General features: G+C 48.8%; 1 protein-coding gene across 1 annotated transcript; it reads right to left on the reverse strand.

The window, feature by feature from the left end:
• Window positions 1-12,607: 12,607 nt before the first annotated feature.
• On the reverse strand, window positions 12,608-19,594 carry GPR174 (G protein-coupled receptor 174). The gene is made up of 2 exons (XM_075513054.1): window positions 19,537-19,594; window positions 12,608-15,349 (listed from the first exon to the last, which is right to left on the reverse strand). Exon 2 carries the CDS (start codon window positions 14,937-14,939, stop codon window positions 13,959-13,961), a length of 981 nt encoding a protein of 326 aa, XP_075369169.1. The 5' UTR covers window positions 14,940-15,349; window positions 19,537-19,594; the 3' UTR covers window positions 12,608-13,958.
• Between the last annotated feature and the right edge of the window lie 1,738 nt (window positions 19,595-21,332).

A 21,332-nucleotide genomic window follows, 5' to 3' on the forward strand; every position in this document is an offset into this window, starting at 1 on the left:
GATGTTGATGAGGCTGGTGATTAAAGGTATGCTTGTCTTAGTGTATTTATGGCAGTGTTAATGAGAAGTCTTTTTAGCATATCATGATAGACCAAGGCAGTGGAGGGTTAATCAACAGCTTATTGAACACCTTTCAGCATTTATCCATGAGCTGTGTTGCACTTTAAACTCAGAGCTACGAGAGTGCTGCGGTGAAATCTGTGTGACTGGTTGCTCAGAGAGCTAAAGTGTGTATTGAACCTTTCTGGCTTTCCTGGAAAGTCACTTGGATTATGCAGCTGGAAGTGAAACAGTAAGCAGGCTTTCTGCAGTAAGAGCTAGGGAGTGAGAAGTGACTACAGGAGTAGCTGCTCTCAGTCATTGTTTATGAACCTGTGCAGAGGAAAGGAGTACAGCACAGCTCCTGGGCAGGCAGGAATTCTGCTGCCTTGTCTTGGGAACTAATGCAGCTCTTCTCCCGAGGTGTATGGCAATGCAATGCAGAGGATGTGCCCCAAAACTGGAGCTTTGGTCTGCTTGGCTCTAAAATAGTAAGTGTAGGAGAGTATTTAATTATGTACTTAGCTTTACTGAAAGGGAATGCTGTGGACAGCTCTCATTATTGTCGCTGGGAGTCAGGTATGCTTTACTGAAACAGGTATGTGTTACTGGGGGAAGTAGCTGCACTGACAAGTTTCTGGTACAGACTTGCTATGTGCTCGGGCAAGTTACTGTTGTGGTGATCTCCTCCTCCTCCGGATTGTCTGAGAGGATAACGAGGGTGGGTTGGCTGTCTCATTTGTTTTGGTAGTCTTGAGTGGAAGGGTTTGGAAATGTGTTAGTTGCAGAGAGCAAGAAGCATCTGCTTGCAGCGTTGAGGTTTGACTTTACTGAAAACAAAAAATAGAAATTGTTCCTTCCAGCTTTGAGTGACTGTGCAGCGGATAGCTCTCATGGTACAAGCCGTTTAACCTGCTGGCTGCCTTACCGGAATGCTAGACGTGCTTCCAGATAGGCTGACACAGTTTCTCTTAACCTTTGTCTGGTAAAGATTTTAAAAGAAATGAAGTCAGTTCCTTAAGAGCTTATTAGATGTTCTAGGCAATAAGCCAGCATACTCAAAGGAACAGATTGTTCTTACCTGCTTGGTGCTCTTGTGATGAGCAAGTAGCGGAAGTTTTGGTCATGCATGCGGTGTGCTGGGCTTATTATCTGTCCCTAATCATTTTATGCTGGGGGTGGGCATTCAAATCAAAGGACTGCAGTTCTAAGGTTGCTTCAGTGAAAAGAGCCAGCGTTCCTGGGATCTTCTAAGGCTGTCTCTCGGTTTGAGTATCTCCTGTGTTCAGCTGGTCTGTAGGAAGCAGAAGAGGGTGCGAGTCAGAGCAGTCCTTTGCACCAGTAGATGGCACAGGCAGCAAGCGCTTGGGCGTAAAGCGTGTGTAACTGATAAAAACTTGGTGTCTTTATTCTAACATACAGGTTTTCAGGTATTTTGCCAAAACTAAACCTAGAAATGGTTTGACGAAAGCTTCCTCTAGGTGGTGTTTAGTGTCTTTGCTTAGTTTTTATCTGTAGTAAAGAACACTTCTATAATACAACTGTAACCTGTGTAAAAACCCTGTTAAATATCCGAGTAAGACTGTGCTTCACACACGGGAGTGGTAACTGAAGGGATAACATTCCCAAGATGCAAATGCAAACTCATTTACTGTAGTAGCTTGTGTTTACAAGAGTGTTGACTGAAAAAGCAACCAGTGTGCACAGGACAATCAGCAATATCTGTGCACATGCTTATTGACAAGTTATCTTTATGCTAGCTTGCACGCTATTTTTCTGGCACAATATATTTAGGTGTAAGTTTTAAATACCTTTTATATGTTAAGCTGACAATCCAGTGCTCTGGTTGATTCCTCTTCCAGCGTTACACGTGAGGTTTTTTCACGTTTAAGTACTCTAATCAGAAAGACACATGTGAGAACTCGCAATTAAGAACAAACTTGAATTCGTTACTTGGAGGAGATGCTGTTGACCTTTTGAGAAGGCTGATGGCTTTCTGCCTGAGCGTGACTGGTAAGATGTGGGCTGGGGGTGGTGGTGGTGTGTGTGTGACAGAGGCTTCCATTAGGGTAGGTGCTAGTCTACACTAGACTTCAGAGTTTCCTCCAGACTGACTTTGTAAAAATTCACAGGAATTAAACTGTTATTTGCATATATAAATACCTTGAGATGAAGATCCGGGGAAGAAAAAATGGGGGCAGCGTGGAGACCTTTGAAAGACATACCGAGGCCTCAGCCTGTTATGAAATAGAGCTTTTGCACCTCAGACTTGATAAACTGGTTGTCTAAAAGTGAGACGTTTTTCACGATAACCTCAACTCTATACTATGGACTGTTGCGGCACAGCCGTGCGTAGTATGGTAGTGACAAACTCTCACCTCACACCCACAGCAAAAGTCACGGTGTATATGCAGATGCCTGGAGGATGAAGAGCCTGCTAGGACTTCAGCAGCCTGGACTGACTTCTGTGGACTTCATTAGTTCTTGGCATCGCAGGGAAAGCTACCGCAAATACAGGTGTGCTCAGCCGAGTTTATGGTGAATGATGGCAGAAATATCAGAGGGCTGAAATCAGCTCTGAATTTCCCTGAGAAAAATTCTGGTTTACTATTTTTAAATCATCCTCCTATGTCTGGGATTTGTTCTTCCCAACTGCTTCAGCTCTGCTTGCAGCAGGGTGGGCTGAATTGGATGGTGCCCTCATTAATGATCGAGCAGCTGCCAGCTTTAGATTCTGTAGGTGGATGCTTTTGTTTCTTGGTCTTCTCTGAGTACTTAGGAAGGCTAGAAAGAAAGAAAATATTACGGTGTTTAACTAAAGACAGCTTCCTCCACCCTACTCCTTGCCCAATCTGTTGCATTTCATCTTGCATTCTCCTAACGTGCCCCAAAGTAAAAATCTAGAACAGAAGAGAACATTTGTAGGGCCACATAAATGCAGTGCAGTCCACGAAGCCTCCGCAGTGGCACAGTAGCTAGCCACGTGGCTGAATTACCGCTCTGGGAAGACTGCGCTTGAGGTCAGGCTTGGAAGGATTAAAGCTGCTTTGACTGTCCTAATTTTGAGCTGCGTGGGGGATGGCTTGGCTGCCAGCAATGGCACAGAGCCCAAATGCTAGCACTGATTGAAGCTTCGAGACTGCAACCGAAATAGTTATAATACGTATAATTACAGCCACATTATTTCATTAATATTATTTCTTCATTATGGGTATATATTTGTGGTATTACCTAGGCAATGTGAATGGGTGTATTTCCTGTCTTGAGAATAATTAAAGACTCTCCACCTAGCACTCCACCTCCAAAGGAAATTATTTGTTATAGTTCAACTATTTTGTTTACTTAAGCATATTTTTCTCTCTTTTTGTGCTCTGACACCTCAAAGTTCCACATTAGCAAACATGAAAGTGAATTGACTGTCTTTAAAAGTCATTCTGACTGTGAATGTAGACGTTGTGTGTTTGTTAGAGAAGCGTTCAGGTTCTCATGAGCTGTTCCATTTTAGGCCTTGGTGATGTTTGAAGCTGTCCCAGGTTAAGCCTGGATCTGGACACCTGATTCTGGAACACAGAACTTCCTTCCTACAAACCTAATCCCTTGTTGGAGTTCAACCAGGTGCTTTTTTATTCTGGAGCGAGAGCACCGGCATGTGGGACTCATCGGGAATAGATCCATGGATAGATAAACCTACAGTTTCCCCTTGGTGATCAACAATCCGTTGGTGGGGAGGGGGTGTGTAGGGGTTTTTGGTTTTGTGGGGTGGTTATATCAGTGGTAACTCTGCGCTCTCACTTGACAATAAGTAATTCAGTATTTTGGTTTCTCTGCACCTGGTGGCCGTAGCTTCTTTGTCATCTCACATTCTTAGCCCCTTTCACTAGTTAATGCTTAGAAAAATGAGGGAGGTAGAAGCCACCATTCAGGCTGCCCTACTGTTATCAGTGTGCCGTATCGCCAAGTTGGAAGCAGTTATGGCTTTGCCTCCTCAACTCGCACTTTCAAAAAAAAAAAAAAAAAAAAAAATGGAGGGGGAAGGTGGGCTCAGACTTTCACACAAAGTAAACCATAGCACATCCCTGGCTGTGAGCTGAGCTATAACTGCTGGCTTTTCACTTAAGGTTCTAGTCTGAAAAGAAATGAAAGCATTTCTGCTTATCTTGTACATCTGCGCTGCACTGTAAGCTGTTTTCCTTTGATGTCCGAGTTCTTTCTGCTCTTGTCAAAACTTCAGCGTTAACTGCTCTTGACAGTTCACAAACCACCACTGAATCAGGTGGATGTCTGGACGGCTGAGAAGCAGGAATGATGCTCCAAAGACACAGTCTCCTATTACTGACTGCCTGAAAGTGTTTTCTATGGTAAAGCTTTGCTTGGCTGGAGGTGGCTGAGAAATAGAAGCGTATATGGGTTGAGGAGAGCTTGCACCCAGAATTGCTGACTGGTGGTGTATTACTGAGGCCCTATTTTCACTATAGATTAAGACCCTTGATTTTCAATATGACTCATACTAACTGGGGGGAAAACAAAGTTTCTGGCTGAGGGCCTTGAGTGTGAGAGAAAGAAGTGAGCTCCAGATCTCAACAACTTTTGTATTTCTTCTATAAATATCCTATTTGCAGATATACTGGATACCTGCAGTATCTATTTGCAGGCTCACAATATTCGTTGTTTTTTAATGGAGCTAATGGTTTCCCTCTACAAAACTCTTCTTTGTGCTTTCCCAGCTTCATTTGATTTTCTTCCTTTTCTGTGTTTTCATTTACATTAAAAAAACCCCCAACCAAACAAAAACCACTAGCCAAAAAACTACAGTGCTACAAAGAAAAGATGGTCCTTGCTGCAGAGCTGGGATCTACAACTGAACACTGATGTTCAGGTGAGTGGGGCCTGTGCTCTGCGGCTGGGCCCCTATCCTCACAGGGGAGATGGTTGGAGGGGACCTGGTTTGCCCCCTTGCTCTCGCACGCTGTTCCACATAGAAGAGGTCACGCTGGTTGTGGCTATTGCACTGAGGAGCATGGACGTGTTCTTCAAAGCCGTAAAATCTCAGCCTTGCAGCATTGCTTTTGCATTCATCCTTTTGCCTTTGAGCAGACAGTGTTGTGGTCCCCCATATGGTATTTCTGCCAAGGGCTACTTACTTTGTTCCATGCAAATGGAGGCAAACTCAGCCCCAGGAGGCCCTTGCAAATGCTAACCGCCAGCCCCTGAGGGCTCGGCACCGAGCCAGGGAGAGCCTGTGTGTGTTTTGGCACAGCGTTGCTCTTAGACCTGGCCTTGAGCCAGCATAGGAATACCTTCCAGTTGCCAAATACGATCCAGAGTAAGCTTCAGAAATGCATGGATGTGCTTTAGTGCAACAAACGTCTCTGGGCAAAACCCATCAAAGTCATCAGCGGGGCTTGAATTTGGGATATCTTCTGTGTTTAGTTCAGTGCTTGTGTGCCATATTTAGCCCACTTATTTCTATAGTTTACAGTCAGTTTTTTGGTTTCTTTTCAACTTCTAAATATCTGACCAGTTTGGTGTCAAGTTGGCTTTAGTGTTGTGCTGCCGTGGTGGGTGCTGGCAGTGCTGCCTGGGGGGCAGGTGAATCTCCAAAGGGGTTTCGATTTCCAGAAACAATCCTCCTTTATGCTGAACTTGGGTGTTTTGACCAATCACCAAACAAAGTGCTCTTGAGTAATGGGCATCACTGTGTGAATGAACTTGGATTTCCTGGAGTACAAACAGGATCTCATGTCAATGAATGGGACCTGAATGCACCAGAACTGTATGATATTTATGCTGGGAGTAGATGTCTCTTTCCTTATTTTGGGCAATTCTGTGATATGGAATTCTGTCTAAAAATATCTTGGGACATATTCAGTCATCAACTAAATTTATAGATACATTAAAACAATCAAGCCTTCTAATCTGCACAGTGATCTGAGAGATTCACCTTTAAGTACATATGATAATTCATTATAGGTTATAATGACAATAATACAATATAAAACATTCTGAAACATACTTTATAATAATGAATAACAAAATCTTTTTATCACAGAACATAATATTCTCTGAAGATATAGCCCTTTTTTCCTGACATGTATCACAGAATCAAATCAGTTGTTTGGGGCTGTCTTGTATCCCGGTGAGTAGTGGGATTACTTGCCCCACACCAAACCATCCTGCTTCCCCATCCGTGGCAGCTCCGGTGATTGCGTCCCTCCCGCGTGATGGGTGGAAGTGCAGCGTGGTGCCTCTGGCCCCAGCGGGGAGAGCACCCGGGGGCCGAGGCACGAGGGGTGATCTGCTCCCTGCGGGCAGCGTGCCGTATCCCTTTTACTGGTAAAAGGGAACTGCTCGACTTGGTCGTGAGAGATTTCCTGGAATTTGTTGCAATATTTCTAAGGACAGCCCTGTCCTGCAGTCAGCGTGTCCCCTGGAGCCTCTTGTAGCCCGTGGCTTTCTTTAACGTAATGGGGGGCTGGAGGGTAAATACCTCCTTTGCTGCCCTATAGGGAGAACGTGGCCCTGTCCCAAGCCGGTGGCCACTGATCCAGGAAGCGGCCAAAGAGCTTTTGAGCTAGATGCCACCAGGGGTTTGATGTCCCATGGGAGACACCTGGGATGGGTCAGCCGGGGGCAAGCGAACCCAGAGGGGGAAACGTTGGGTGAAGGAATTTGCAGGAACAGCCCCGTGCCGGTGTGGGCAGTGGTGCTGCTGTTGTCTTTGGGCTTGTGACGGTGCCGCTCTGGGTTTTATAGACTGCTAACCGACAGGAACAGGCTGGGATGTGGGGCTTTGATGGTTAGCGTTAATTCACTTAAATGAGAAACCTCTCATTAAACTAGAAACTCAAAGCCGTACGAGTTTTAGCTTCTGTTTTACATAGGTCTCCTGGGAACTTTCTCTCTAGCTGCACAGACCTCTGTCTGACCACAAGGAGTTACCATTTCTTTAAATACCGACTATGTCATATAATAGTGGAGTTTCTGCAAGCCTGATAAACAGGCTGACAGCAGATTAGAGCAACTAGTCAGCCAAGACAAGAGTTTGGGTGGATTTGCAACTTTTTAAATAGTTTTTTTCCCTTGGGACTCCCGGAGGGCAAGCAGGGAGGAGAAGCTGGCCGCTGGGTCCTTGGAGCAGACCGCTGGCGGCTGCACGTTGCGGTTGGTAAAAGCCATGACCTTCACTGAGCTGGAGCCCCACCAGCTATTCCCTTCTTACATCACTCTTGAGCCCACTGGGAAAATGGGTAGGCAGACGAGTTAAGAGATTTGTTAATTCTCACAATACATTGTGACAATCGGTTATGTCATTTCTGTTCATCCTTTCTTTGTTGGTTGTTCTGTTTTTTCTTCTTTTTTTCTCCGAATTCTAGGTTTAGGGGGAAAAAGCAGGGCTGGAAGGAAACTTAAGCAGACTGGCATCAAAAATTATAATCTTGACGACTGTAGCTCAGCCACTTGCTGACCATGGAGGTACCTAACCTCCGAGAGGCTTCATTTTTCCTCTCTCATTAACTTTATGTTGGCACCTCTGTGTATGCCCAGAACTGAGCACTGGCTCTGACTGGGATGAGGACTTTTTTTGAGGTCTAACTCATGCTGCGAAACGGGCTCTGGGGACATCTGGGCATGTTGCCGGACTGGCTTTCTTAGAGGTAGCCGCTGTTCAATCATCGCCCACACACAGACAGGATGGAGATCCCTTAAAATGGAGCGCGAACTGCCACCAAAAAACCCCACCTAAACCCTACCAGCAGCTGGTGATGTTTACGGAGCGTATCCCGTGTTGGTTTGACGTAAGATATAGAAATAGAGCTGGAAGCAGGAACAAGCACCCAGGTCTTCCCCTTTGAGGAGGTGGCACTAACCACCAAAAGTCATGTACGTGTCTGTTCCCCATACCCAGCCCCAGCCTACTGGGCTGCGATCTTTTCTTTTTTCTGTCACTGTTTTGATGGAGGAGCAGAGACTGTCCTCGTACAGACTAGCCAAGGGCATTTTCCTAGCAAGGAGAAACAGGCATTCAAATCCCCTCTTAAATTAAGGAGGAATTTTAACCATTTTCCTTCCTTCGTGGGCAAGGACAGTACTTACAGGGAGGGACCTTATCCCTTCCCCGTGTTTTAGAAGCAGGGTACGCTCCTCCCAGAGAGATTCAGGCGATGCTGAGTTGTTGGAAACCCCAGTCCTACGTTAAATCTAGCCCTTAGTGTATCAGACGGATGCGCCTGACCCGGGATCGGGCACCTCCTCCTGTAGGCTGAGGGTTGCTCTCTGAGGAAGAGGATGATGACAGTCCTGAAAGAAGATAGATTGATGCCCAAAAGCAGTCTCTGTTACAGCTGGAGATTATTCCTAAGTGCAGTGCAAGGCTTAGGAGCCCGCCCGGCCAACAAGCCGTGCAGTCATTCCCCTTGTAGCTACTGGGAGCATGATGAGAAAGGACATTTCTATTGCTTCTCTCCTCTGGTCGCCCCGGCTCTGGTGGAGCAGACCCTTGGATGAGGGTTGAGCCTTCAGGAGAGTGAAGCAAAGCACATCGGCTGCCCTAATCCAAAAATACGATCGTGTCCGTCCCTGTTTCCTCCTGGGAAGGTCAGTGTTTTCATTAATGGAAATTAATGAGCCTGCTGGCGTCAGCAGGAGTCTTTGCATGGAGTTCAGTCTCGGGAAATAAGGAACGATATAAAAAGTATGAAATGTTTTTTGGGAGAATTTGTCGGTATTGAGAGACTATGGATGAGTCTTTAATAGAGCAGACAACATTAAAGCAAACATTAAAGCAACATTCAAGCACATTAAAGACAACATTCCTCCATAAACACTGGAGGAAAGAACTGAGGATAAGCAAAACAAAGATCCCTCTACCTCTGACTGCTCGTTTCAGCTGGAACGTCATGTTTTCACCCTGAATTTCCCAAATACTCTCCTTTGTGGCATATTTTTCTTTTAATTTTGAGAAATTCATAGACTCTTCCTCTATTTATTTATTTCAGCAGCGTTACCCACGCAGTTAAATTCTGAAGTGCAAATCACTGCGTTAGAGAGACGGGCGAGTGAAACAGGTTAATCGATGGTAGTAGCTGGTCCCAACAAACTCATTATAGCTGCGAGTGGTGGTGCCGACACAGCTGTTGCAGATGTGCTCTGGTTTTTTATTACTATTATTTTATTCTTGATGGCTTTAAGTACCTGGATCTTTTTTCAAAATCAGATCTTTTGACCACTAATGTATATCGTATAGATCATATTTACACAGAGCTGAGTTTATCAGCCCAAATGCTGGAGCTCCTCTGCCCTGACTTAACTGGCAGCGTGAACCAGACACTGTCCAGACAGCTCCAGCTTACCTGCTCTCTTTTTGTCAGGGTATTTATCAAACCATTTCTGACAAGATTTTATCTTTTTCTTTGTTTTTGTACTGGATGGGGCTGACTTGTATCTGGGTCTCTCGCTGTGGTTTTTTTTTTTAGTTATTGCGGTCTGAGGAGTGGTGTCCAGCAGCGCTGTATTTGATGCTCTGTGTGCCTTTATGGCCAACGGCCTGTTTTTGTGACACTGGGGACGATACTAATTTTTAGCCTCTAATAGCAGAGTAAAAAGGAAGTAAATGGTGAAGTAAAAAGTGTCAAATTTTGCTGCTGATGCAGCCTTAACCAGAGCAGGAAAACCTAACACCGGCTACAGAGAGACGGGGCGTCTTCTCAGGACATTGAGCAACCGGATGACAAAATAGCAAATAAAATCTAGTGCTGATAAAAGACAAGACGTGTATGGGGGAACAAAAACTCTGCTTAGGCAAGAGGAGCTGTAAATCCGCTCTTTTCATGAAGAAAGATCTTTTGAGTTATGCGGATAGCTCATGGGCAATGGCTGGTGATGGCAGAGGAGATGAAGAGGACATTGGACGTGTGCCGGGCTGTGGCCATGAAGGACCAGCGCTGTGGCCATCAGCACGTGGCCCTGCTCCCACCCAGGAGGTGGCCGGGGGTCCTGAGCGCGGGCGAGACCTCGCCGCCGCCGAGGCACGAGCCGTGCAGAGGAGGGGAAACGGGAACCGGTCGCTCGTGGTGCAAGAGGAAGGGACACCGAAAGATGTTGTCAGGTGGCCGTCTCAAAGCACCGGCGATACATTTCCGAGCAACGTACATATAACCAAAATAGGGAATTCATTGCCACCAGCCTGAAGGGATCGGTGGGTTCAGGTGTGTGCTGGGCAAGCAGGTTGGAAAAGAGCTTTTCATGGTTCTGGAGAATGGTGCCTTCAGCGCAGCTGCAGGAAGCCCCACAACCAGCGGTTGAGGACGGCCGTGCCCGGGCAGGATTGCTGCCCACAGCCCGGTGTTTCAACGCTCTCCCCAAGCCCACCATCAGCAGCAAGTGAGCCGCTTCGGTGGTGTCTGGTCTGGCTCAACGCAACCATCTTGCGAAGGTCTAAAGAGGAGAACGGGAAGAGGGGCAGGCGCGCGCTCTCCCACTTCCGTAGCAGCCTTCGCTTGCAAGTACGGTTTTAAGTCTCAGCGTGGAAAAAAAAAAAAAAAAAAAACCCTGTCACGTCTCTTCTCATGATGACAATGACACAAAGGAAGCTGTGAGAAGCGGCGCCCGAGGTGTGATGAAATTGTCTGCAGCTGTTGCAGGCGGTGCCGGCGCTTTCTGCAGCGTGTGGGTTCGGAGGCGCGCGGCTGTGTGGGAGTCGATGGAAACGGGGGGCTGCGATGTGCATCCTTCGGAAACATGCCGAGAGCTCTGCTTCCACCCAGAACTGTGTCATCCTCGTTCGCTTTGCTGTGTTGGGTATAAATAATACTTCCAAAAAACCCCCTTGTCTTGATGCTGTATCTGAACAGCTTAAGGTCCCCGAGCATCCCCTGAGGCCTTCCCTGGGTCTGTGCTATTGCCACAAATGGGTTTTTTGGGATCAGGAGGGATGCAGCCTGCCCTCAGCCTGCCCCTGGCTTCCAGTTTCAGGGAGAGTCCTTGAAAGAGGCTTCTTTCACTGCCAGGTACAGAATAACTCTGCTGAAACATAACTGCTGCAAAAAAAGAAGAGAATATACCTTTTCTTTTGGCCTAGCACAAATTAAACCTAACTCTATTTGTGTCAAAAAGCCACTTGTCACTTCAGCACACAGTCCTCCTGGCGAGGTTGTTGGCAGAGACCTCAGTGCTTTGCTTCTCGGCAATAACAGCCCTCTCAGGGGAGAGGTGCTTCTCGAGCAACCAGAGGAAATACTTCCTGCAGAATAAAGGGGATGTTTTGGGGTTTTTTTTTTTTGCTCTCAGTTACATTCTCATTGAGATTCCGAGTCCAGTGCTGCAGACCAGATTTATTACTCCAAAGGCTTTCCGGAGAAAAGACTTCCGTGGGAATATCAGCTTCTGCTGGCTTTGAACAGGCTAACAGAGAACTGCAGCCAGAGCTGAGCAAAGTCCAGGTGAAGAATCGGCTCTTGCCTAGCGCAGAGCTCGAAGCTGGGTGGAAAAGCGATCAAACGGCACTTGCTCCCTGCTGCTGCAGTGGCTGGGCATTACTTGTCCTCTCGAAACCTCCTGTGTGCCACGTGCCATCCCCGCTCGAGGCTTTCCCGGGCGGCAGAAACGCAGCAGAGCATTTCTCTGCCGGCGTGCGATTGCGCCGGGGCTCAAGCACGGGCTGGGATCATGGATCCCAAGCCATCGACAGGGCATGAAAATACACCTTCTGTTCATCTACGTCATACCTTGATTCTCCAGATGTCGGTGGCAACATCAGCCAAGGGCTTGTGAGACCTCTGCGATGGTGGCCCAAGCAAATCCCACCTGGAGCAGAGGTGCCGGGGCAGGGGGAGGGCAGGCAGGTCTCTCCTGAATTCGGCTCATGTGATCTACCGCAACTATTACACCCGACTTCCTGTAAAAAGAGACCGTTGATACTAATATGAATAAACCACATTGCTATGGCAGCGGGGGAAATGGCTCGTGTTGCACCCACAGTATTTTCTAGGTGGGAAAACTTAAGCTTACTGAGGTTTTTCTCATTGAATGATTTCTGAACTTCTGACGCCGCTTTGTGTAACATCTTTTCCCCTCGGAAGCTAAAAGTAGCTCTGGGGGGTGTACAGGACCATCCTGCTCGCCTCCCACGCGGCCAGGGACGGGGGACAGCGGCCGGAAAGGACGGCGATGGGCTCTCGGAGGGGCCAGATGAGCTGCTGCGGTTTGCAGCAGTGTGTTTTGTCCCTTTGCAAGCCAGCGTTTTGCTTTTCTCCCCAGGGCAAGAAGGAGATTGAAATAATTTTGAAAAGGCATCTAAAATGTGCTACGGGTGCTCGAGAGGCGTCGGCGATGCAAGTGCTGCCACGCGATGGTCCGTGGAAGCGCGTATTGGTGATGCAGTTACAGAGGGGAGAGTGGGCCAAGCATTACATTTAAAACTTTAAAAAAAAAGGATTTTTTTATTATGTACAACAGGAAATCAAAAAATAAATATTTTTTCATTGCTGTGAACAAATTACAATGTGCTGCTTGGTCTCCATGAATTAGCAGCGCTTACTCAGCCGACACACTCAGGTACAGACACACTGGCTCAGACTCCTGTAGGGTTGAGGTGGTGGGGTTTGGTTTTATGATATGGAAGGGTTTTTTTAAAAAGAAAAAAAGGCTTTCTGTGTTCCAACACTCTCTGGGATTCACATCATTTTTCCACAAAATATATATTTTTTTTATAAATTAAATCTATAAAACAACATTTGCATTAAATAAAACCTAATACTGTCACAGTATTTTTACATTTCAAAATGTAACATTTCAAATGTTCACAGAAAAATAATTTTTACAAGAAGGTGCAAATGGAATACCAGTCAAGCCCAAAGCTTCTGCTGTTTGATTTTAAAGAAATTGTTATTAAAAATACGTCCACGTTTGAGCCTTTCTTAAAAGTCTGTCGTAGCCTGTTGGGTGGCACCTTGGACTCTGCTTATAGTGAGTTCCCATTACAGTAAACTTCAGAAAGGTTTGGTTCCTCTGTCTGCGTTTTAATCAAGCTGCTGCTAATGAAGAGTAGATGTGATGGCGCAGGGTCAGTTATCAGGGAAAGGGAAATAATTTGCCCCACCTTTGGTGAAAAGAGCACCTGAAAGGCTCGATGGACGTCTAGCCTGAATAAATACCCTCGAAGCACAGCCCCGTGGTTAAAGCTTATCCAAGGCAGCCATCTGGCTTCAAACCATATGGCTTTCGAGCCAGAAATGGGAACTGATGGCAGAAAAATAGTGTCTGGACGCTTCAATGACTCTGTGATTTGGGCGTATGTCATTTGCTACACCCCAAAATGGAGGCTGGGTTGATTATTTAAATGGCAAGTCCTTTGCGGCCACCTTCCGCTCCTTGCTCCGTGGCCAACATGGCTTGGGGCAGGCTCTTGGCACTCGCCATAGAAATTAGTCACTGCTGGATTGTCTTTTGCTTCAGAAATATATAATACTCTGTCACCTACTAATTTTTAGGACCAGATTCTTTCTGCGTAGCAAGACCCAAAAATCTTTGCTGCCTCTTGCTGAAGCCAGGGTGCGTGACCAGGACATGGCCGGGTAATGGCCGCACCGGTGGCAACGGGGCACAGCATCACCTCTCGCCACGATCCACGTCCTCCTCCTACTGCCAAAGCTACCTGGCTGCCCAGCTTAGAAATAAGGCCCGTGGGAATTACACGGTGTTATTTATAGTCAGAGAAAATTTGCAACCCAAGTATTAACACATTTTCAGTCAGGTTTGGGTTGGGGGGGGGATTTTGTTTGTTTTTCTCCAACCCTCACTGAAATCAGCAGAAGCTTGTCTGAATCGTCTCTCTCAGTGTCCTGGGGAAAAAAAAATTGGGCCAAACCCCCAAAACATAGTGAACTTTTGAAGTCCTGGCAACCATTTGGGGAAGGCCAGCGCTAGTAGTCCATGGTGTCCTCCCTGAGCCCATCTCTGGAGTGCTTCCTCACGTAACTGAGGTTGTGGAGCTGAATGCTGTCCTGCAAATCCTGCCTGGAAAGGCGTCTCCGGAACTCATCTGTAGTAAAGTAGTAGATGACTGGGTCCACGCAGGAGTTCAAGCTGGCAAGGCACAAAGCTACAACGTGAAACACCGAGATCACCTTCTGGACGCAGCCGTTTTTAATCTTTTTGGTTTTGACAAAGAAATCTAGTGGAAAGCTGATGTGATAAGGTGCAAAGCAAATCAGAAATACCAGAGCGCAGGTGAGAATCATCTTTAAAGCCTTTTTTTTCTCTCCGAGGTCATGTGAAGCAGAATTTTTTTCTTTTAGTGATAAGATGGTCTTCCACGAGCAGTATAGGATGATGAGTAGGGGTGTTACGAACCCCACCAATTCACCTATCGTCATCATTGCAATGGAGAGGGGAAGCTCGACGTCCTTTACGGGGAGATCCACAAAACACGTGTTTTTATCATCCCGCTGAAGTCTGAGAAGCGGGAAAGGCAAACAGCCAACGCAGACCACGACCCACCCAACGATGCTGATATACACATCGCAGATGCGTTTGCAGTCGCTGAATTTGAACGGGTGCATAAGAAACAAATATCGTCTTACGCTGATGCAAACCAAGAAGTAGATGCTGGCGTACATATTGACGTACTTCAGGTAGAAGCAAAGCATGCAGAGACTTCCTCCAAATTCCCACGTGCCGGTCAAGTAGTAGAAAATCCTCAAGGGCAAGGACAAAACCTGCGATAAGTCGGCGATGGCTAAATTGATCATAAATATTACGGCCCTTTTAGTCTCTTTCATGTAGCCGTAAAAGACCCACAAAGCTAATGTGTTTCCTATGAGTCCAGGGATCAGGATGAAAGTGTACGTAATCGCATAGTAGGGCTTGAGGTCTGTTTCGGTGCAGGTCGAACTGTTCGTCATGGTTGTGCTCCAGATCCGTGCTCAGCCCCGGCATGATAACATGTTCCTCACTTGCATCCTGCGGCCAGGTTGTCCTTGGGTTGTCAGTGCTTAAATAAAAAGGTTCAGCTCTGGCATCCGTGTGTGAGGCTTCGGTTACCAGATCATCGCGTCCACTCTGGGGAGGAGCTTCGTTATGGGGTGAGCGAGTTAATTAAAGTCCTGCTCAGGTGCTTTGCTCATGCTCTTTGTCAGAAGTTCCCAGACCTTACTCTAGGACTGACAGGGAGAGGATCCACGCTGAGAAATGCATCGTCATGTGCCGAAGCAGTTGACGGTTCGTCACTGGAGCTGCACCTCTGTCACCTTTTGGGTGGCATTTCAGCCACTTCTCTCAACACAGGAGTTTGACAACCGACGTGGCCCTGCAGCTGAAAGACAGAAAGGTGCAGTTAGAACGCTGCGGGGAGACACGGGTCTTACAAAGCAAAAGGTACGGGAAAGCTTGCAAGAGCATCTCTCTAGCAGAAACCTATTGCTCGTGGCATCTGTGGTGATGGGCTCTTCTCCCGCCTGACAAGCGCCGTGCCTTGCCCAGTGAAGGCAGGTGCAAAACCACTGAGGAATAAATAGAAAATGCGTTTAATTGCTGCTACAAACCAGCCTCCCCTGCTGGACCGCCCAGCAGAAGTCACCCCTGATAGCAGAGCATGTTTAACTTGCTGCCAGGCTTCTGCAGCCGCGTCTTTCCCAGCTCCAGCTTTTCCATCCGAATCTCCCTTTGCCTCCAGTTGCGTCGCTCCCGCCGCGCCCGAGCGCGCAGCCAGCGCAGGGATGCTCCGGTGAGCGCCGTGCCTGCATCCCTCCTCGCTGCCCCGCCGCGGGCAGAGGGATGCTCTTGCCTCACGCTGCACTCCTGAGTTTAACGCTCCCCTGGTCTTCCCAGGAAAGCCCTTCAGAAACTTCCCCCCCGCACCACGGCTATAGACGGCCGAGATGACGACAGAACAAAAGCTGCTTTTTATGTAAACGAACCTGACACACTCACCTGAGAAATGAATATTTTTCCACCGGTGCAGCCGCTGCTGCTGCAGCACAGAGTGAAAGTCCCAAGTCGGTGGCTTTCACCAAACCGGGGCCAACTTTTTCATTCATCTTTCATAAACAGAATATAAAACATACTTGCATGCAAGCAGGAACAACTGGCCCACTTAAACACTTTTTGCTGCAGAACTACCTGCATTATATTAAATTTGGCTTTCTCACAACTGCTTTTTCTAAGCCTTTCCTTTACCCGTCTTGCACATGTGACTGCTGTGGCTGTTGGAAATACCAGATATTGTCACTAAGGTGACTGTAGGTGGACTTTATTTTAAAATTGTTTGCATGGTAAGCAGCTGATATTATCCAAATCTGTCTGATAAAAAAAAAAACCCACAACCGAGCCCAGATCTGATAAATATAGAGGAAATTCAGATCTCTGTCCAAACTCTCTCAGGCTTGCCTTTTGCTTCGGCATGAAGAATTAACCTACAGGTCTAAGTGGGAAAAGTTTGCAGGTACCAACCAAGATGCCAAAGGCACATTTATAAAGGCAAAATTATATCCTGCTGCAGTCCCTGATGGTTTTTCCTGTGCTTTGAGGCATAGGAGTTAAAACGTGAACATTTATTAATGAAGCCGATGTTCAACACTTTGCCAGCGTGATTGCACCGAAACCTTGAAGTAGCTTTGGGTGGAAACAGAAAATCTTCTACAAAAGGAAACGGTTTGGGGGGGGCATCTATCCTGTGTCTATTTGTGTAGTTTCTCTTGCATACCATTGAGTAATGAGTCCAATGAGACGGAGATGTCTTCCTTTCTCCCAGGGAGCCAGCATCTAACATAACCAGTAGAGCAAAATGGCTCGTGAAATAATCCCGTTAAACTTCAGAAGCGACGATTAATAAGCCGTAGAGTTAATTAGCCTTCTGTTCAAAGACTTTCCGATTCTTTTATTAATTCTCCACCTAACTTCCAATGCACAAACCTGCACGACTAATTCTAGAAATGTGAGTAATCTCTTCGTCATGCAGAAAAACTAATTGGTGCTCAGCTCCTCGTTAGGTTTTATCCATCACTGCTGGGTAACTCGGGCCGAGGGCTTCGGTTTCCATTTGCTGGAGCTTGACTGGCACAAGTAACTGGGAGGGGGTTGTGGATGTGGCTGCTTTTTGGCAGGACCTGTCACGCTCTGGGGTTCCCTGGGGCTTCAGAGCTCGCCCTCGGCAGTGGTTAACCCCTTTGGGGTTCAGGTGGGTTCCTCCCTTCTCCTCTGTACTGGGGTCGAGCCAAACCAGTTGGCCAAAACCAGTACATCCTCCCCGAGTGGTCAGAAATTGCCTTGCTGGGCTTGAAAAAATGCTGCCTATAGGTACAGGCAGAGCAGGCTGTGCTGGGAAAGCATCCAGCGCTGCTTCCTGGGGACCGGTACTTAGAGAGGATGGGAGGGATGCTCTCTTTCATGTTGGTTTTCCACGGCGATGCTGAGGCCCTGTGAAGATGCGTCCATCTTTACTGTTACAGGAGACTCCGCAGCATGACGTGTCCCGGCTTCCCATCCAGGTCCTGGTCCTGCCGGGGTGTCTGAGCAAAACAACCGCCTTGTAGGTCCGGGGCACCAGTGACCGGGTGCATCCTCTCGCTCCCGGAGAGCTCCTCTGTTCCTCTTGGCTTCCCAGACACCAGCACCGTCCCCTAGGACGCGGGCAGCCCGCCCAGCAGAGCGAGGGTGGCTTGCGAGGAGCTGCACAGCTTTGCCTTGGGTTGATTTTCGCTTTTTTCCCACCCAGAGTGTCTCAACTTCGTGCCTGAAGTTTGCTCTGAAGGGCCACCAGCGAGCAGCTCGGGTGACTTTGCGGTGTCCCGCTCCCACGGAGGCACACGTGCCCAGCTGGCACCGCTCCCGCCAACACTGCTTGGGCAGGGCTACGCCTGGCCGGGGAGCATCTACAGGGGCGTTTGCAAGATAAAGCCCTAAACCTGCATCACCCAGCTCTGCCTTCCAGGGATTTTTAAAAATATTTTGGTTTTTAAACAAGCTTGTCCTTCCTCTCATCTCTTGCCCAGTGGCTCCTATCACCCAGGCAGGGAGACTGAATCATGCTCCTTTTCCTCTGGCTGCATTCCCGGGTGGGTAAATCCACCCTCCCTCCATCGCTGGGCCACGAGACGTGCGAAGAGGAGGACAAGGTGCAGTCCCAGCCCATCTGTCTGTTCACAGCCCAGCGCACACACGCGGGCACACACACGTGCACGCTAGCATTTTTCCTGCCGCCCCCAGCACCTGCATTTCCCCATCCCCGCTGCACAGCAGCTTTCCTGCGACAGCATCCCCTGTTCCCCCCAGCCCGGCCCCGGCGCAGGGATGCGCTTGCAGCACCTTCTGCCTCTCCCTGGGGCTGCAACCCTGCAGCACAAGGGGTCCCAGAAAGCCCAGCTAAAGCCGGGAACGACGGGGGTGCTCGTCCAGGGCACCCAGAAATGCCCCTGCGAGAGCTGCCACCCTCGGAGGGGTTGTGAAAACACGGCAATGTGAGAAACTGCGCTTTGGAAATCCCGAGCAGTAACATTGCAAAGTTCAGCCAAATGTGCTATGTAAAAACCAGCAGGATGCTAAAAAAAGCTCCAGAAAGAGGAAATTTTGTTTCGCATGCTCTGTGCTCGCTTCCCCTCGGAGCGGGGGGCTGGCTGCGGTGGTAGGTGCGAGACTCTCCCCAGACATGGCTTCTTTCTTGCCCTCCACGGTTTTTCCCCCCTATTTTGCCCAGGAGAGCCCACAGTCAGCCACATCAGGGCTCTGGATGAAGACTTCTCATTTGGACTTAATGAGTCAGAAACACCAGGTACGTTTTGTAGCCAGCCTTTACAACCAGGGCTTGTTAACGCTTGTTGAAGCTGGGCACATATTGTGTAAAGTATTCTCTATATGCTGAAGGGCAGCTATATACCCGTATGCTCCATATGAACAAGTGCAGGAGCTGGGGATGTAGGAGCAGTCACTTACGGCCGCAACACCCGTGGGCCTGGGGTGCAGCAGGGCTCTGCCCCATGCCCACGTCGGAGCCCCTCACACCCCCCACGAGCAATCAGGCTCCTCACCTGAGGGTGGTTATAACTGCCCGGGTCAACCCAGGACCCTCGTTAGCAAATCCTGTGGGTTTTACCCCAGGAAGCAAAGCCACAGAGCTCTTAAAGCCCAGCTCAGTGGAGGAGAGGCTCTTAAGCCAGCTTGGGGGAGAGCAGCCCATGGGCAGGTGCTGTTTGTGGGTGCTGCAGCATTGTGCCTCATCCATCCCCTCTTGGAGCTCAGGTCCTTAGGGAGCCCGGGATGCTGCCCAAACCTCCTGCTCCCTCCCAGAACCAGGGTACCAGCTCAGCCTGGCTGGATCCTGCCACCAGGCTCCGTTCTCCCAAGGAGCACCGCTGGCCCAGGTGAGCAGCGGGTGCGCAGGCACCCCGGTTTGGTGTGGGGCGGGTATTTATGCTGTAAAACCAAGTAAAGGCTGTGGCAGAGGTGACGCGGGCAGAGCAGCAGCGGGTACTGTACCTGACACCCCGGTGTCATCTTCTGACTTACCCTTTCGGGGGGAGGCTTGGGCGTGCTGCTGACTGGGACCGCTCTTCTATTTTTTCCTCCTTTGCCTCCACGGCCTAAAATAAAAGGAGAAGGTGCACAGGGGTAATTTCAAATAGAAATTCAGTTTCCCGCTGAAGCCACGCGAGCAGAGGAGGTGTGGTGGTGGCTCTGTCCCTCCCTGTGCGGTTGGCTGGGGATGTGGGGACACGGGAGCTGGCCCAGGGACCAGAGCAGGGCAGCGGTGTCCTGTGCTGGCCTTCTCCAGTAACCGCTTGTTTTCTGTGTCACCTGAAGTGCTGCCGTCCTATTTTGGCAGAGATAACTACTAGTAGTGATAACTAATAGGTAGTAACTGAAAATAGAAGTGTTAGAAATATAAACTGATCGTTGCATAGGATAGCTTTTTAGTTCTTTTAAGAAATGTCAGGGGAGGATAAAGGCTTTTCTCCCTTGAAGCGGTTTTCTGGTAGATATTTGGGTTTTATACCTTCTTCCATAGGAGCAGTGCTGCCTCTTGCTGTGCTAACTGTGGAGGTTTCTCTTTTATTTCCTCTTTGGTAGCACCTGCCCACAGAGACCAGAGCGCTTTTCTTTGGCATCCTCGGGGCCTCCTGCCTTTTGCTGTGCTTGTCCCGGCGCGGCAGGAACCCTGACCCGCCGCGTTCCCCGCCTGCCCTACCCCAGCCCAGGCACCTCTGGGCTGCAGCCCCTCCCAGCCCGGGTACCGGCAGCCTCCAGAGCATCCCTCCCCTCGCCCAGCATCTCTTCGGCACCAGGCGTACTCTTGAGTTGCCGGAATATATTTGCTAATGCTGTGTTTGCAAAGCCATATGGGTAAGAGCGGCTTTTTCGCTTTGACTCGGTTGCAGAGTACCGCAGTAAGTGCCTGTTCATCCCATCTGATTTCTGTGGTCACCTGCAATGTGAATCACTGAAGGTGGTGAATGGCTGCTCCAGGGGGAAAAAAGCAGCGGAACAGCCAAGATTTTACAGGTTAGGACTGTGGGGCATTGGCACAGCAGAAAGAAAAGGTTTCTTTCTATTTGTTCTTTCATTAATTTCTCATTTGCTCGTTATTAAGGTTTCCGTGGCACGCCTTGCCCACGCTCCCTGCCCTTCTGCCCACATCCGTGCTGGGAGGAGTGGCAGAGCTGCCGGCATCTGCCCCAGGGAGACCCCGCTCTGGCACTGAAATTTTGGGAAGGGGCTGTGGGGCTGGAGCCCGGGGGAGCTCACTGGGGCGAGGGGCCGGGCTGCGGTGGTGGGGGCCGGCTGCGTGCCGCTGGGCGGTGAGTCAGGCGGGCGGGCAGCTGGGGACACCGGGGGGATTTTGGCTGGGTAAATTCCAAGAAAGTGCAGGAAAAATAAACGCTCCGGTTTAATGCCATGCGAAATACGCTGGTTTTGCCTTTTAATCCTCTGCAAAAGCTCTCGTCCTCCCTTGTTAATACTAATCCTGGTTAAAAAGGGAAAATAAACCCGGAGCAGCGGTGTTGTGTATTTGCCTAATTCCTCACCCCTCTTCTCCCTTCCTGGCGCGCTCTGATGTCCCTGGTAGCTGTGCGTAGTAACGAGCACCAAAGCTGCAATTTTTCCACCCGAACCGTCAGCACATGCCCCCCGGGGAGGCGCAGCCCTGTGCCCACGCTCACCAGGCTGCGAGCGGTGGGGGTGGCACAGATAACCCTGCCTCCCCCCTCCTTCTTACCGTTAAGTGGAAAATCGCCAGTGGAAAGTCAGCGTACTGCCTCTCGCGAGGAACAGACTGCTGAAGGAAACCCATGGACAAATGCAGC

Source organism: Mycteria americana, chromosome 10 (assembly GCF_035582795.1).
Source record: "Mycteria americana isolate JAX WOST 10 ecotype Jacksonville Zoo and Gardens chromosome 10, USCA_MyAme_1.0, whole genome shotgun sequence".
Taxonomy (NCBI): Eukaryota; Metazoa; Chordata; class Aves; order Ciconiiformes; family Ciconiidae; genus Mycteria; species Mycteria americana.

Coding starts and splice junctions, on each gene's coding strand:
- GPR174 (XM_075513054.1), bottom strand. CDS start 14,939: ATGACGAACAGTTCGACCTGCACCGAAACAGACCTCAAGCCCTACTAT.